This window comes from Hyperolius riggenbachi, chromosome 3, assembly GCF_040937935.1.
Source record: "Hyperolius riggenbachi isolate aHypRig1 chromosome 3, aHypRig1.pri, whole genome shotgun sequence".
Classification (NCBI taxonomy): Eukaryota; Metazoa; Chordata; class Amphibia; order Anura; family Hyperoliidae; genus Hyperolius; species Hyperolius riggenbachi.
In genome coordinates this window covers 224,698,346-224,715,080 of record NC_090648.1, presented here as the reverse complement: position 1 = coordinate 224,715,080, position 16,735 = coordinate 224,698,346, and the positions used below count along the sequence as shown (strand labels likewise).

General features: G+C 41.7%; 1 protein-coding gene across 1 annotated transcript in view; it reads left to right on the top strand.

Moving 5' to 3' along the window:
* Window positions 1-7,283, top strand: part of FBXO22 (F-box protein 22) — a 41,537-nt gene extending 34,254 nt beyond the window's left edge. The window contains exon 7 of the mRNA XM_068275851.1: window positions 2,734-7,283. Within this exon, the coding sequence (XP_068131952.1) occupies window positions 2,734-3,139 (406 nt within the window). The 3' untranslated portion in view covers window positions 3,140-7,283. The remainder of the gene's footprint in view (window positions 1-2,733) is intronic.
* The last annotated feature ends 9,452 nt before the right edge of the window (window positions 7,284-16,735 follow it).

Here is a 16,735-nt window from a genome sequence, read left to right as displayed (position 1 = left end):
GAAAAAAATATGTGAATCGATAGTATTCCTTTAAGTTAATTTTGTAGGATTGGCTGTGGTATTGAGCACCCAAAAAAAATTGTACCCGCAATACAGCAGTTTCATTGGTGGATCGGTATATAACAGGATTGTGCAATACTGCCTCCCCAAGCCCAACACAATGGTCAATAAGCAGAAGTTCTGCAGTGGTTCATTTTAAAATGGGAGTGAAATCGCTTCTGGTCCTGCGGTAGATGTACACTGTAGCCTTGTGTCTATCATCTGAGGTGGATGTTGGAGAGACTGTTCTGCACACTGTGTTCTATGCATTGCCATTCACTCAACTGCAGAAAGTAATACTTTTCACCAATGCTCATCACAAATCCTAGTTTAGGATTTATTACAAAAAGCACTCACTACAAAGATTGCTTGCTCAATAACCCTTTAGCAAGTCCTGCTATGTTCTACAGTATGTCCCAGACGAGAGCTTTTACCACTTACAGAGAAATGTAAAAAAAAAAAAAAAAAAAAAAAAAATCTTGTACAGGATAACATATCTTCTCTTTGCTTAAGAAATGTTAGTAAATAGGATTCTTCAGTGAAATGGTTAAGCGCTCTTCTCTGCCTGTTCCTTCTTAAACACAGCGAATATGTCATATAATGAAAAAGCCCCCCCTTCGGGGAAAGACTCACCAGACTTCTAGGCCTCCAAGGCCAATGCTCGCATTCGGGGTATTAGCCACCCCGCAGCCTCTCTGGCAGTCCTCTCTCGGCTATTCCCAGTCTGTGTAATCAAAAAAGCGAATTCCACATCGCGTAAAAGCGTACCAGTTTATTTAAAAAATGGTTAAAAACAGATCAGTGGTGTATAACCACTCATTGGGTCAAGAAAACTTCATCAAGAAAATGAAACACAGCCAGCCCCTTGTTTGACAAGCTACCTGATTCCAGGTACAGGGGTATGCAGAGATGAGATGCACTAAGCTTGTGACAAGGCGCACGCCTCTGTCATCTAGCGTCCCTCTCCGCAATATCTTACTGGCTAGTGCTCTAAAAGATACCGAGCCTACTGCACACAGACGATCCCGCCGCGTCCAGCGAGCGTTGTGCGCTATGACGTCACTCCGTGGCATAGGACCCTATGAAGCAAATCTGTGTGTGTGTGTATGTGCACGCACGCACGCACGCACGCACGCACGCACGCACGCACACACACACACACACACACACACACTTCTCAAAAAAATTAGTGTGATAAAGTTCATTATTTTTTGTAGACTTTCATATATTTTAGATTCAAATACACACAACTGAAGTAGTTCAAGCCTTTTATTCTTTTAATATTGATGATTTTGGCATACAGCTCATGAAAACCCAAAATTCCTATCTCAAAAAATTAGAATATTTCATCCGACCAAGAAAATAAGTGTTTTTAAAACAAAAAAAGTCAACCTTCAAATAATTATGTTCAGTTATGCACTCAATACTTGGTCAGGAATCCTTTTGCAGAAATTACTGCTTCAATGCGGCGTAGCATGGAGGCAATCAGCCTGTGGCACTGCTCAGGTGTAATGGAGGCCCAGGATGCTTCAATAGCGGCCTTAAGCTCATCCAGAGTGTTGTGTCTTGCGTCTCTCAACTTTCTCTTCACAATATCCCACCGATTCTCTATGGGGTTCAGGTCAGGAGAGTTGGCAGGCCAATTGAGCACAGTAATACCATGGTCAGTAAACCATTTACCAGTGGTTTTGGCACTGTGAGCAGGTGCCAGGTCGTGCTGAAAAATAAAATCTTCATCTCCATAAAGCTTTTCAGCAGATGGCAGCATTAAGTGCTCCAAAATCTCCTGATAGCTAGCTGCATTGACCCTGCCCTTGATAAAACACAGTGGACCAACACCAGCAGCTGACATGGCACCCCAGACCATCACTGACTGTGGGTACTTGACACTGGACTTCAGGCATTTTGGCATTTCCCTCTCCCCAGACTCTGGCACCTTGATTTCCGAATGACATGTAAAAGTTGCTTTCATACGAAAAAAGTACTTTGGACCATTGAGCAACAGTCCAGGGCTGCTTCTCTGTAGCCCAGGTCAGGCGCTTCTGCCGCTGTTTCTGGTTCAAAAGTGGGTCCATGCTTCCATCTGCTGAAAAGCTTTATGGAGATGAAGATTTCATTTTTCAGCACGACCTGGCACCTGCTCACAGTGCCAAAACCACTGGTAAATGGTTTACTGACCATGGTATTACTGTGCTCAATTGGCCTGCCAACTCTCCTGACCTGAACCCCATTGCATCCAATACAAAAGATTTGAATTTGATGACGCTGCACATACCAAAACAGGGGGCGCTCACAGTATCATCAGAGGAACACGCCGGGAGATGTGAACGCCGAAACAGGAAGTAACAAACATGGAAGCGCGGAGATTGCTGCCGGGGATCGCCGATAAAGACGTCAGGAATGTGCTCGCAGTAACTGCTGGACAAGCCTGATTCGTCCTTACTGTTCCTAACTAGTTTTATTATGGAGTCAGGCTTGTCCATACTGCTAGGAAGGAAGCTATTCTAAATCAAGGCCTATTTCAATAGTGTATGTCTGTTTTTGTGTAGCTTTAAAGAGTGATTGTAAATGGTAATTGTTGGGAAAGAATAATGTGAATAATTTAGCACTCTTTTATGAGCTGCAAAATACACTGGTGCTATAAGCTTAGCTTAAATAAATATTAAACTATAATCTTTCTATCCCACCCTTTAGAAAGACTCAGTTAACAGATGGTGTAGTTGGGCTGGCTTTAAGTGGGCCACATATCCAAGGAGCCACAGTTCTTCTGGACCAAGATGTCTATGATACAAAGACGGTAGACTCTGCCATGCTGCGCCTAAAAGCTGCCAATATACCCGAAGAGAACACTGTGGGGCTCATGTTTGCTTGTATTGGCCGAGGAGAACAGCACTACAAGAAGAAAAATGTTGAAGGAGACTCTTTTCGAAAACATTTTCCTAATGTGCCTTTGCTTGGTTTCTTTGGTAATGGAGAAATTGGCTGCGATCGGGTAGTTAGTGGCAGTTTTACACTGCGAGAGTGTAATAAAGAGAAGGACAACCTTATACATGGATATACAACAGTGATGACACTTATTCATTTTGGACCATGCAAGTAGTATCCACTGTTCCTGGCTATCGTACTGTAGCAGAGAGACAGTAAAATTCCTGTTCTAAATCCAACACATCAGGTTTCCTGCTAAGGGCTATTTCACACCAGGAACTGTGTAACAGATTTGTAGCAAGTCTGTGCAGCTACAGTTCACTGCTAGTGTGGCATAGTCATTAGCAAGTGCAAATGATGCGTTGAGTAGCAGCTGTAGCGGGAGAGTTGTTGCTACTACAGATCTCATAATGTGACATAATCCTAATACTCTAAGCAGTGTAAGAGTTTTCCAGTCACATTGTGATACTGCCTCAAATTTAAAAAATGGTTAGTTTTATAGACTTTAAATATTCCTTTTTCCACTGGCTTTAAAAATATGATGACTTTATTGATACAAATTTACTGACAATAATATGAGTGTGCATATGACTATGTATTTATCAACAGGAACTTACGTATCTATAATGCATTGAAATGATGGAGCAGTATAAAAATCACGGTAAAGCCAGGTTTTGTGAAATAATCTCCCTACATTTTCCCTGCAGAATAGATATGCATTAGTATATATTAACAAAAAGATTTGTATGTTCACCTGAGCATTTAGGCTGAAATCCAGCAGTCATTGACTGAGCTTTGGGACCTCTAGTAAGCATTACAGTGCCCTCTGGGAGGAAATGTGGCCACTAATCCACCTTCCTGCTGTTCTCAAGATGTCAGGGGATGCCACTCAATGTCCATAGGGCAGTTCATTCTTGTGGAGGTGGGTGGCTGAGTTGTTATTCATGCTCTATCCTGTGACTGCTTATGAAAGGGGTGTAGAGGAAGGTTTCTGGACAGTCAGATTCTAGAAGAGTGGCTGAACCTGGTAGCCCTCTTGTAAGGGGGGAAGGCTCGCTCCACTCTATGAAGCCTCCCAGTACTGTATCCAGAATATGAAGTCAGAAAAATCTCAGACCTTAATACTGTACAAGTCCCACAAATCTTCAAATTGATTCATGTATAAAAGTTCATAACAGCATTTTAAATATGTTATAAATGTTACATTTTTTTCACTTATCTCCTCACATTTTCCTAAATATGCAGTGGTGTAGAGACATTTATGAAGGTGCAATCACAGAACAGATCGTATAGATCAAATTTAAGTGTACCTGTAGCAAAAAAAAAGGGTGAATACTTATCTCAGTAGTATCTAAACAACACTGGTGGAGGCGCCCTAGGTATTAACTGTGCAATAACCATAGCTCCCAACTGTCCTACTTTTGGAGGGACAGTCCCTCTTTGGGAGCTCTGTCCCTCTTTCCTCCTCATTTGTCTCTCTTTCAGGACTTTGTCCCTCTTTCTATGTAAATATATACGGTATATTTCTCTACTACAAAATGTGCTTGATTGACTCTAATCTTTATTCCATTCCTTTAACCACTTGCGACTGCTCCACGCCGATTGGCGTGATCAGTGCGGCAGCCCCAGGACCGCTCCACGCCCATTGGCGTGAACGGCCGTCTATGGGACTAGCAGGAGATCGCGCACAGGATGCGCGCGCATCTCCTGCTTGGGGGGCGGAGCTCCGCCCTGCCTTCAGTCTCCGAGCGCCAATCGCCTCTCAGGAGACTGTTAGACAGCGAAACCACCGTCTAATTACTTTGTACAGCACTGCGATCTGCAGCAGCGCTGTATTGGGGACAGCCGTGTGACATGGCTGTCCCCCTAGGGGACTCAGAAGCGATCCGCTGTGATAGGCTGAAGCCTATCACAGCCGATCGCAGTGATTGGCTGGCCAGGGGAGGGAGGGATATAGTACACTTAAAAAAGCACATTTTATAAAAAAAAAACAAAAAAATATTTACAAAACAAAAACAAACAAAAGGGGGGGATCAGTTGTGTGCTGAGTTGTTCGGCCCTGCAGCTTGGCCTTAAAGCTGCAGTGGCCATTTTAGTAATAAATGTCCTGGTCACTAGGGGGGGCTAACACCGCAGTCCTCAGGTGGTTGAATTGATATTTTACTCATTTTTAAATGTTAATATGAAGGAAAATAAATCCGGATAGAAGGGACCAGTGTGGTTTGAATTATAAAACAACATATTTTTCTTATGAAATCTTTATGGTATGCGTGACTAGGGGTGTGACAGGGGCGTGGCAGTGGCATGGCCGAAGTGTCCCTCTTTCTCATCTCCAAAAGTTGGGAGGTATGAATAACTATAGCTAGAAGGTAATGTGCTTGACCCCTTTAGAAGGACAAACCAAATTTATTGGAAAAGTGTTTATTCATTCAAACATTTCCAGTAAATTTGGTTTGTTCTAAAGAGGTAAAGCACATTATCTTCTAGTTATAGCTATTGCACAGTTTATACCTATGGCACCTTCACCAGTGTTGTTTAGATATTACTGAGATAAGTATTCACTTGTAACACCTTTATTTTTGATAGTTTAGATAGTTTTCACCCCTGCTAGGGGTTGATAGCAAACAGTTTCATGTGTCCATAAAAAACTCAGAGAGTACCTGCAAAGCAGACCTGGAATACTGAGCATGGATGGTTATATCCCGTAGGCTCCAAAGGTTGCTCCAAGTTATTGCAACCCACCTTTGTGAGTATAATCATTTTTCCCCTTACATTATACCAACCTGTATAATCAATATCACACAATTGGGGTCCTGGTCTCTGTCATCTTTCACATTTTCAGTGATTACTGGCAACCACCAAGAGTAGTCATCCTTCTTATCATAGCAGTACTCCTCTGGAGAAGGACTATGTTCTTGAGGCTGCACTTCCATTCATGTATAAGCGCAACCACAAGAACGCCTGTACAGTAGCAGTCCTCTCCTAACTATGGCTACTCTGGGGCAGCAAGAACTGTGCTGGAGCGCTGAACTAAATAGACAACAGGCCTGAGGACCCCTAGTCTATAATAGATTTTTGTTTTTATTGAATGTTTTTATTGAATCCAGTGTCTAACCTATTGAAATATTTAATTCCAACCTGTTAAGCATATAAGAAGAATTTGTTTTGTTCATCACTACTTTTTAAAGGTATATAAAAAATGCAATCCAAAGCTGGAATGCAGGAAGTTTAGTTTAGGGCAGAGGTTTGGGTATCACAGTACAGAAAGTGAGGGGAAATCTCCCGACCCAGTAAAGACCCTAAAAAAATCAGGACAGAGATTCTAACCCATCCACTATATTGAAGTGGAATTTTTTTTTTTTATTTAACTTCAAATGAAAGAGCCCTTCATGCTGGTAGCTAACAGTTAGTTATGTATAGCTTTCATATAACAAACTGACCAAAAAATGTATTATTCCATTGGTTTAATGGGTGCATTGTCATACAGGCTATACGATTTCGACTTTTCAGTTTGGTGTGAATGACATCATCACTCGTCTCTGTCTTCCTAGATTTTGCGTGCAAGCCAATAAAATAATTTATCTTTTTCCCCCTGCATGATAGCGGGAAGTTGTATTATAGACCCAATAATTTCAAATTAATAAATAAGAATAAAAAAATCCCATCTGTACCTCTAGTTGGTTGCCGTTTATGCAATTTTTATTTTTTTCTGACCAAAGTGATAATTTAGTTTGTGGTCACAGCTACATCTAAAATCATTTTAAGCAGTTACCTATTGAGAATGTATGGTTAAACAAAGACCCTGGTGGCATATTACAATGGCTTGATAGTGTACTGGGTTAGGGCTCTGCCTTTGACATGGGAGACCAGGGTTCGAATCCTGGCTGGGGTCAGTTCCCTATTTATTGTGCAAGACTCCTTAACACTGCAGGGTGGCTGCAGCTTTGAGTGCTTTGAGTCCGTCAGGAGATAAGCGCTATACAAATGCAGGATTTTTATTATTACCCTGAAGTACATAGTTCAGTGATCATGTGGATCACCCTAAATGCCCTGTGCACTCTCCACTGCTTGCTCTCAATACTGTCATACATATTGCATTACTATTCTGTTTAGCAAGAATATGTTTTGTCCATGAGCATTTCTGTATTTTATATTTTTCTGCATATCCTAAGCAAATTTTAATTTAATGAATGTATAAAAACCGAATTACATTGCCTACATCTTGCTTTCCTCTCTGGAAGCCTGTTGTGTGGATGAAGGAAATGAAAAATTATATTCAATCCTTTAAGAAATAAAGTAAATTTTTCACTTCAAGGAAATGAGTGGACTTTTTTTTCTAAAATAAAATTGTTATCTGAATCGATTGCTGAATTCATGTTGGTGTTGAAAGCTACAGGAAGGAGTAATATTGAAACCCAAATGTGTATTTTAGTTTGTGTAAAATTCCATTAGAATCTATTAGATTGTTACTTCTATTTGTATCCCCTTATTGAAGAGATTTTTCTTCACTTCCTGTCACAGGTAACCATGACTTTTTAGTATGGGGGTCTCCGGAACAGGAGGCGAAGGACAAAAATAGAATATTTTCTGTTATTTTGTACAGGTGGGTAGAGGTTAGAGTGTCTTAAGTTTTGATTTGTGCTGTCTCTGTTTTCACTGGACACATTAAAGCAGGGCTGTGGAGTCTGGTCAAAAATCATCCGACTCCTCAGTTTATGAAACCACTGACTCCAGGTACCCAAAAATGACTCCTAGACTCCGAATTCAACTTCAACTTGCTATTTTCTATGATGATTTCATAAAGGACTTGGTTTTAAACTATGGAAGGTGTGCGGAGGAATCCTTGAATATTCCAACTTCGACTCCACAGCCCTGCATTAAAGGACAACTATAAAAGTTAACTAAAATTCTAAATGCAAAATATATTTCTAGTAATTGCTAGCAAACAGCAATACAAAGGCTTTTTTCATCTTTTCATGTTTAATGTGAAGAAAATATGACATTTACAGAGAACAGTTTTCACTGTGGGCATTACTATGGAAGACTGTGTCCAGCATATCCATCATACAGAAACAATCTTCACTGGCTGTAATACTGTGACAGGAATTTGTTCAGAATGATAGAAAGCAGAAATATAGCTTCATATGTGTAAATAATCATCAGCTGAAGCTCTGTGTACCTGTCTGTGTGTCTCTTTCTGCCTCGCAGTGTAAAGTAAACCGTTTACAGCCAGGTTACAGTTCAACTCTGTGCATTGGTAGCCAGGTGTGGTCCCCAGTATTAGGTAGGACCCTCCCCCATTATAGGTAGCCAGCTATGCCCCCAATTAAGTAGCCCAATACCGAGTATACGTAGCCAAGTGTGCCCAAGTATTAGGCAACCAATTCTCCAATATAGGTAGCCAGGTGTGCCCCCAGTATTAGGCACCTCCTTCCCAGTATAGGTAGCCAGCTGTGACTCCAGTATTAGACTTCCCGGTATAGTTAGGCAGGTATCCCCCCCAGCATTGTGGAGCCCCTACTAGGCAGCCAGGTGTGCCCCCAGTATTAGGCAGCAATTCGTAAAAATCGAATTAAAAAGACTAATAAAAGTGCAAAAACACAGGAAAAAAAATCAAAGGGCAAAACTCAAAGAATTGCAGAGTGCAGGATTGGATGTGTGTAATTCTCATGGATAAGTATGAATGCTGCCATATTTATTTATTTTTCTGCATAATGGCTTTAGTTGCTGCCGAAAGGTCTTTTGTAGTATTGATCCTCAAATATTCCATTCACTTATCAAGTTAATTGATTACATCATTATTGGCAGATATTCAATCAATTTTCAAAAGTCGCTTGCTCTATTAATAATTTATAATTATAAAGTGATAGAGATTTCCAGACCGGATTAATCAATTGTATGTTATTTTTATACAAATATTGCATGTGTATAGCTGTTATGTGGATTGGAATAAAATGTATGGTCTCTTTTATTCAGATAGCCTCCATATATTGTTTCAGATTTATACAGTAGAGATGTTAGGTTTTTACAGGAGATTTTTTTTAGGAGGTAATACATGACTGTAATTTTTATTTGTCTTTGTCCATGGTCTGATCTAGCATTGCGTTATCTCCCATTAATATAAGTTTTGCAGCATTTGGATATTCTACTATCTAAAGTGTGATAAAACTACATGTGATTGCCAGGACATTATTTTGAAACAGCACTCCATTACACAGACTAAAAACACACACACACACACACACACACACACACACACACACACACACACACACACACACACACACACACACACACACACACACACACACACACACACACACACACACACTTTACTGTTGTTGATTCTTTTCATCAGATGGTGTGTTAAATCAAACCATTGCGGGCAACTTGGCAAATATTGTTCACTTTGGATGGTTTTCTGAACTGTGGCCATGATGGTTTGGCAAACTGTATTGTACATCTAGAAATTAAATTCTTGCATTGGTGCAGCACAAACCAAAGCAAAATAATTTGACAAGAATATTTTCATCAAGAACTAAATTTAGACCCAGATCAACATTGGGCAGCATGGTGGAGTAGTGGTTAGGAAGTTTGTATTTTCTCCCCGTGTGTGTGGGTTTCCTTTCGGGCACTCCTGTTTCCTCCCATACCCCAAAAACGTACAGGTAAGTTAATTGGCCTCCCTCTAAATTGGCCCTAGACTACGATACATACACTACATGATACATACAGAGACATATGACTATAGGGATTAGATTGTGAGCCCCTCTGAGGGACAGTTCAGTGACAAGACCGTGTTCTCTTACAACGCTGCAGAAGATGTCAGTGCTATACAAATACTAAATAATAGTAATACTAATATTATCCCCAATCAAAAATTGTATTTAGAATTTCAACAGGTTTTTATTCAGAACAAAATCTAGATTGCAAAGTTGATAAAAAAAAAAAAAATTACTGTCATGAAAATGTATTGAAATTCAAAACTATCCAAACAAACATGCATATATACAAAATGATTGCTACATTGATTTAAACATAAATCATTGCGCCCCTCCCCCCCCCAACCCCCCCCCCCCCCCCCCCATTCCATAATTATTACACAGTCAGGATAATGTACCTGTTTGAAACTGCAGTTCCTTATTTACTAAGCCAATTGCAAAAATCAAGCACCTCATCCCCCCTGAAGATCTGCCAACCTAAGTCCATGCCTTAATCACATCCCGACTGGACTACTGCAATGCTCTCTACACTGGCCTTCCAAAAAAGGTCTTGTACCGCCTACAGCTGATACAGAACACTGCTGCCAGACTGCTAACCAACCAACCCCGTCACTGCCACATAACGCCAGTCCTGCACTCCCTTCACTGGCTAACTATAGAACAGAGGGTCCTATTCAAGATCGGCCTACTGACATTTAAATCCCTGAATAATCTAGGTTCTGGATACATGAAAGATATGTTGCAGCTGCGTAGCAATCCCCGCATTCTCAGATCCACAGGTTCTCATAATCTAGTCATACCCAGAGTCCATTTGGAAACTTTTGGTCCCAGAGCCTTCTGTCATGCTGCCCCTACGTTTTGGAACTCCTTACCTAAACAGATCAGGACAGCTCCATCCCTGGACGTGTTTAAATCAAGACTGAAAACCCACCTGTTCAGTTTGGCATTTGCAGAAATATAACTTTTGTTGTGTGAATACTTCATCCTACTGCCAATTACTGAATCTGAGAGAGCCTAAGCACTTTGAGTCCTAGGGGAGAAAAGCGCTATAGAAATGTTATTGTATTGTATTATATAAGAAAGAGGAAGTGGTGTTTTCAGCTATTGCGATTTTGAAGCAATCACCATGTATAGCGTTTAATTCTGCTTTAAGGTCCACCTTGAATTATATTTTGTTAAGAACTCGTCCAGACAGAAATCCCTATCTTCTTGGGTTTAATCCTTCATATACACGAAGTGTGGCAGGCACTCACAAATATCAACATCAGGAAAGCTGCAAATCCTGATGGTGTGCAAGGGCGTGTACTCCAGGCCTGTGCTGGTCAACTAGCGGAGGTGTTTACACAAATATTCAACCTCTCTCTGTTCTTGGGTGGAGTCCCCTCATGCCTTAAATCCAGAACCATTGTGCCAGTCCCAAAAAATCCCAGTATAACCTGTCTTAATAATTACCGACCAGTTGCGCTAATCCCTGTCATCGCCAAGTGCTTTGAACGACTGGTAGCCACACACATCAAAGCCTCCACCCCAGCAAATCTAGATCAACACCAGTTTGCCTACCGGACAAATATATCGACTGAGGACTCCATCTGTGGAGCTCTCCATGCTGCCCTCTCACACCTAGAAAAGCCCAACTCCTATGTTAGGATGCTCTTTGTTGACTACAGCTCAGCATTTAACACCATCGTACCTACAGTAGACAGCTGACCAACAAACGGCATGCACTAGTTCTTGCTCCCTCTATATGTACCTGGTTATTGGACTTCCTTACTAATCGCCCTCAAACTGTCAGACTAGGAAAACCGACATCCTCCACCCTTACCCTGAGCACTGGCTTGCCACAGGGATGTGTATTAAGCCCTCTCCTCTGTGCACTTTTTACCCATGACTGCCAGCCTATCCATACCTTAAACTTAATTGTTAAGTTTGCAGATGATACGACTGTCATTGGGCTTATATCAGACAATGAGGAAGCTGCAAACAAAGAAGAAGTTAGGAACCTGACTGCATGGTGCGACATTAACAACCTGTTATTAAATACAAAAAAGACCAAAGAAATTATTCTGGACTTCAGGATCACCAAAAAGACCACTCATTTACCGCTAATGATCAATGCAGAGGCTGTGGAGAGAGTTTCCAGTTTCAAATTTTTGGGAGTCACCATCGCAGAGAACCTGTCCTGGGCTGAAAATGCTTTAGCTCTAACTGGCAAAGCACAACAACGCCTCTACTTTTTGAGAAAGCTAAGGAGCTCTAACCTCCCACAGAAGCTGCTGGTTAATTTCTACAGATGCACTATAGAAAGCATTCTGACCAATTGCATGACGGCCTGGTACAACAGCTGCACCGAGGCTGCTAGAGACGCCCTGCAGCGAGTTGTTAAACCAGCAGAAGCCATTATTGGCACTGAACTACCCTCACTGGAACTTTTATATAAGACTCTCTGTATTAGAAGGGCCAAAAACATCATCAAGGACAACACTCACCCTGGAAATGCCTTGTTTGAGCTCCTTCCATTTAGGTAAACGTTTTAGATCAATCCGCATACATACAAACAAACAGACTGAAAACAGCTTTTTCCCATCCGCCATAAACTTGATGAACTCTGAATCCTCTCTGAAATATTTAACACTGTGTACAAATTGTTTTAATATCTGTAATACCTGGCATACTTGTATAATTTCTTCTTTTTTAGCCATGCATTAACCACCTTAGCGGTATGGACGAGCTCAGCTCGTCCATTACCGCCAGAGGGTGCCGCTCAGGCCCTGCTGGGCCGATTTTAATGAAATAAAGTGCAGCACACGCAGCCGGCACTTTGCCAGCCACGTGTGCTGCCCGATCGCCACCGCTCTGCGGCGATCCGCCGCGAGCAGCGGCGAAAGAGGGTCCCCCCAGCCGCCTGAGCCCTGCGCAGCCGGAACAAATAGTTCCGGCCAGCGCTAAGGGCTGGATCGGAGGCGGCTGACGTCAGGACGTCGGCTGACGTCCATGACGTCACTCCGCTCGTCGCCATGGCGACGAAGTAAGCAAAACACGGAAGGCCGCTCATTGCGGCCTTCCGTGTTACTTTTGGCCGCCGGAGGCGATCAGAAGAACGCCTCCGAAGCGCCCTCTAGTGGGCTTTCATGCAGCCAACTTTCAGTTGGCTGCATGAAATAGTTTTTTTTTTTATTAAAAAAAAAACCCTCCCGCAGCCACCCTAGCGATCTTAATAGAACGCCAGGGTGGTTAAGGGACTTCAGCTGTCATTTTAACATTAGTTTCAATGTCATTCAACAACAGCTGCACACTTTTTTCAGGTGTACGTAAATGTTTTTCATAATAACTAAGAGTAGTATATGAACATCGCTCAGGGCTAGTGCACACCACAATCGCAAATACAATCGCTAGCGCTTGGCAATTTGCAATTTTGCAAAACGATTTTCAGAGCATTTTTATTTTATTTTTTTGTATGGATTAGCATTCTGGTACACTTACTTAAGCTGAATCACTAAAAAAAATGCTACATGCAGCTCTTCTGCGATTTTCTAAAAAATCTCTCAACGCAGCTGTGCTGTTTCCACTTGTGCGGTGTGATTCCGCATGTGGTTTTTGCCGCGATTTCGCATGCGATTCCGCATAGGTAAGGGTATATGCGAATTTAACCTCACTGCCTGTGTAAATTAACATTAATACCTATGCGAAATCGCATGCGATTTCCCTATTAAAATACATTAGCGGCGATTCACGTGCATTCCTCTCGCACACGAAATCTGACGGCTCTGCCGTGCAGATTTCAGCCGCACACAAAAACGCTCCCGCAGACGCACAAGTGGAAACAGCCCCATCCACTTGCATTGCCTCTGCGAATCCGCATGCGGACACCGCATGCGGATTCGCTATAGTGGAAACGGGCCCTTATAGGGTTACCGTTTCCAAGCGCTTTTCAAAGTGCTAGTGATTTGAAAAGCACTCAGAAGCGCTCTTGGTGTGCACCAGCCCTAAGTCAGTGCAGATAACTGTACCAGTATTTGCTGCATTATAGAATGGAGTGGAACACAAAAGTTCTGTGATGAAGGTAGCCATGTGTTTTTCTTTATACAAGATGAAAGGGCTACAGCAGCAGGCTGGATATGGCCTCTGCAGGCAGCTGACTTGTCTTCAAACAGAAAGCTGTTGCTGTTCTGTATAAAGAAGGTTACTAATGCAGTCCATGCAATCCAAATATATAGCATTACTGATCAGGGCCCAGTTGTAAGTTCCTTTTAAGTGTACCTGAAACATTTTGACAAAAAAAAAATAGATACACCAGAGTTTAGAAGCTTCCTGTGTCCTTGCTCCAAGCATTGCCATGTGTGGAGCCTCTGAACACATGCAAGAAGAGCTTGTCTGATATGTTCTCCACACTGCACTCCCCGATGTGTGAGACTGCAGTAAGGGCTGGAAACCACTAGAGCATTTTTTTGAGCATTTAGTGGTTGTTTTTAAATTGTTAGCTATTTCCCTAAACACTCTGCCAATGTAAATGGATTTGGACTGATTCCACTAGAGCGACAGCGATTAGGCAAATCACAATCGCAGGACATGCAGCATTTTGGGAGTGTTTCCATTCTAATATATTGGAGCTGGGATATTGCTCCCAAAATCGCTTGTAAAGCGCTACCACAAATCCCTAGCTGTTGCGATAGCACTTTGTGCGTTGTAGTGGGTACCAGGCCTAATACTGGGCCTGCGTGAGTATGGGCAGGCCTGTGCAAGATGAAGCCACTCGTCCACGTGAAGCTCTGTGCTACTGCGCAGGTGCAGCCATACTCGCACAAGCACAGTTTCTGTGTTCATGTGCAAAGAGGAGAGTGCCTGTGAACCTCAGAAGGTCCCAGGCAGAAGCGGTAGTCTCAATGAGAATGTGGGAAGCCTCTGGAGGATCCAAAGGCTTCACTCTTCCTAGGAAAGTATCTAACATTTTTCTTTTTAAATGCTTGGGGTTCACTTTAATTCTAGTTCTAAGTATGTGTACTATGGATTTCACATGACAAAACTGCACTTTATTTTTTTTGCCCTCAGCAAGCAGCTTTCCGGTTTCCTGATGTCCCTTCTCCTGTGAAATTAAAGTTTTGCTGTGCACACTTTTTTTTTCCCCTACTCCCCCCAGTGTGCCTCCCCCAGCCTGGCAGCCTATGCAGGATGGGCACAGGAAGAGCTTTCATATTTACCAGTTCGAGACAGTGGATCGGCTCTTCTTTCCCTCCACTGAGTGACCTCTGTAATGCCAACATTCTGTTGTGGGTTCCGATCACGTGATATGACATGATCAGGGCCCAGAGGATGGTGTCAGTGTTGCAGCGCCGCTCGTCGGTGGAAGAGAGGTGATAGAAGAGACACTTCCTGTGTCCGAAACAGGTAAATATGAAAGTGCTCCCTACAACCACTCTGCATAGCCTGCAATAGGCAACCCTAGTTTTGCTGTCAGAGACAGGCCTGCTAAAAGTTATCTATAGTAAGAATCTCTACAGTAAGCTATTTTTTGTTCCCTGTAACATTCAATAACAGGGCTGTGGAGTCAGTACAAAAGCCCTCCAACTCCTCTAATCTGCATATAACAATCTTGTTGATTGAAAGTATGTAACATAAAAGACATTTCATCACTGCCAAAGCTTAGGAATTTTAAAGCTATATTAAGATATCTGCTTGTGGGAACAAAAAAAAACTCCTTGCCAGGATGCTGACACTCTACCATCTTTAACAGCTACTGTACAGTTAGCTATATCCTACGTTTAGTTAAAATGCATCTCTGGTATACATAAAAAAAACACAGAGGTGTGCTAATGCTTAAAAGATAGAACGTCCTAACACATTGATTGTTTAATAAGATTCACTGAAACCGCATATCAGCTGGATTCCAGTGCATAGATCTGCCCCCTTGCAGAAAATAACCCTTTCTACAAGGTGGCAGGGCTACACTATGGGACTCTAGTGAATCTTGTACTGACTACATGCCAGGGAATTCATGTTGGAATAATAAGGCAGGATGATGAAAGGCCAATCAACAGCAGCTGTTAAATAGAAATCAAAACTAGCCCTTAATAAGAGTACCTGTAGACGGTGCAGACAGGAACAAAGCATATCGATCGATCCTTAGGCTATCTAACTGTGGGTACATCTAAGAATGACGTGCAGGTACAGAAGAATGAAGGGATTTTACCTCTATTACCCAGACTTCGTGCACTATCTGAACCAGGTTTATGGGTGATAGACAACACCTCTGTGTGCAATGTGCACAACATTCTCATTGGATTCACAACCGCTCTGCGTGGAGTACATATGTACTACTCTGTAACTTAATTTGTACTCCCCAACCCCAAATTTAACAACCTGTTAAATTAATTGATTTTATGAGCAAAGGAAGTGCATCCATTTGCGTACAAAATTTGCATAAAACTGCATTACAGCAGAATTATATACATCTCATTGACCATCCCTACTAGTGACACAGCTACACATAAGGCTCTATTCTTACTGCAGAGTTGTTATTTATTATATATAAACCATTCATGTGTACACATCAGCTATACAGTCACAATCCGATATGTACAGTATATCTGATTTTATTGTGATTGCTTTATTGCAGCAGCACAAATAACTTGTTTTTTGATTGGTTTATTTCATTTTTGTGGCATAAGCACTGCTATTACTGTATATATGTTATTTGTGATGAGTTAACTGAGAAATAGAACATTTTATCATATTTTCTGTTAATTACAGTTTAAATTTATTTGGAGTTGGAGCATTTTTTTCTGACTCCAGGTACCCCAAAATTGGTCCGACTCCTCTGCTCTGACTCCACAGCCCTGCATTCAATTTCGTTATGCAACAGTAAGATACCTACTTTTTCTCCCCTCCTTCTTTTTCCATTCATTTTCACAAACTGCACCATTAGGTTATCATGTAAAAATATTCTTTCCATTTGCACATTTTTTTTCTTCATGCTTTTCTCTAGTTATTTTCTCTAAAATAATTTATAGCACGATATATGTTTACACTTGTTTATTCATACAAAATGTAGTCAG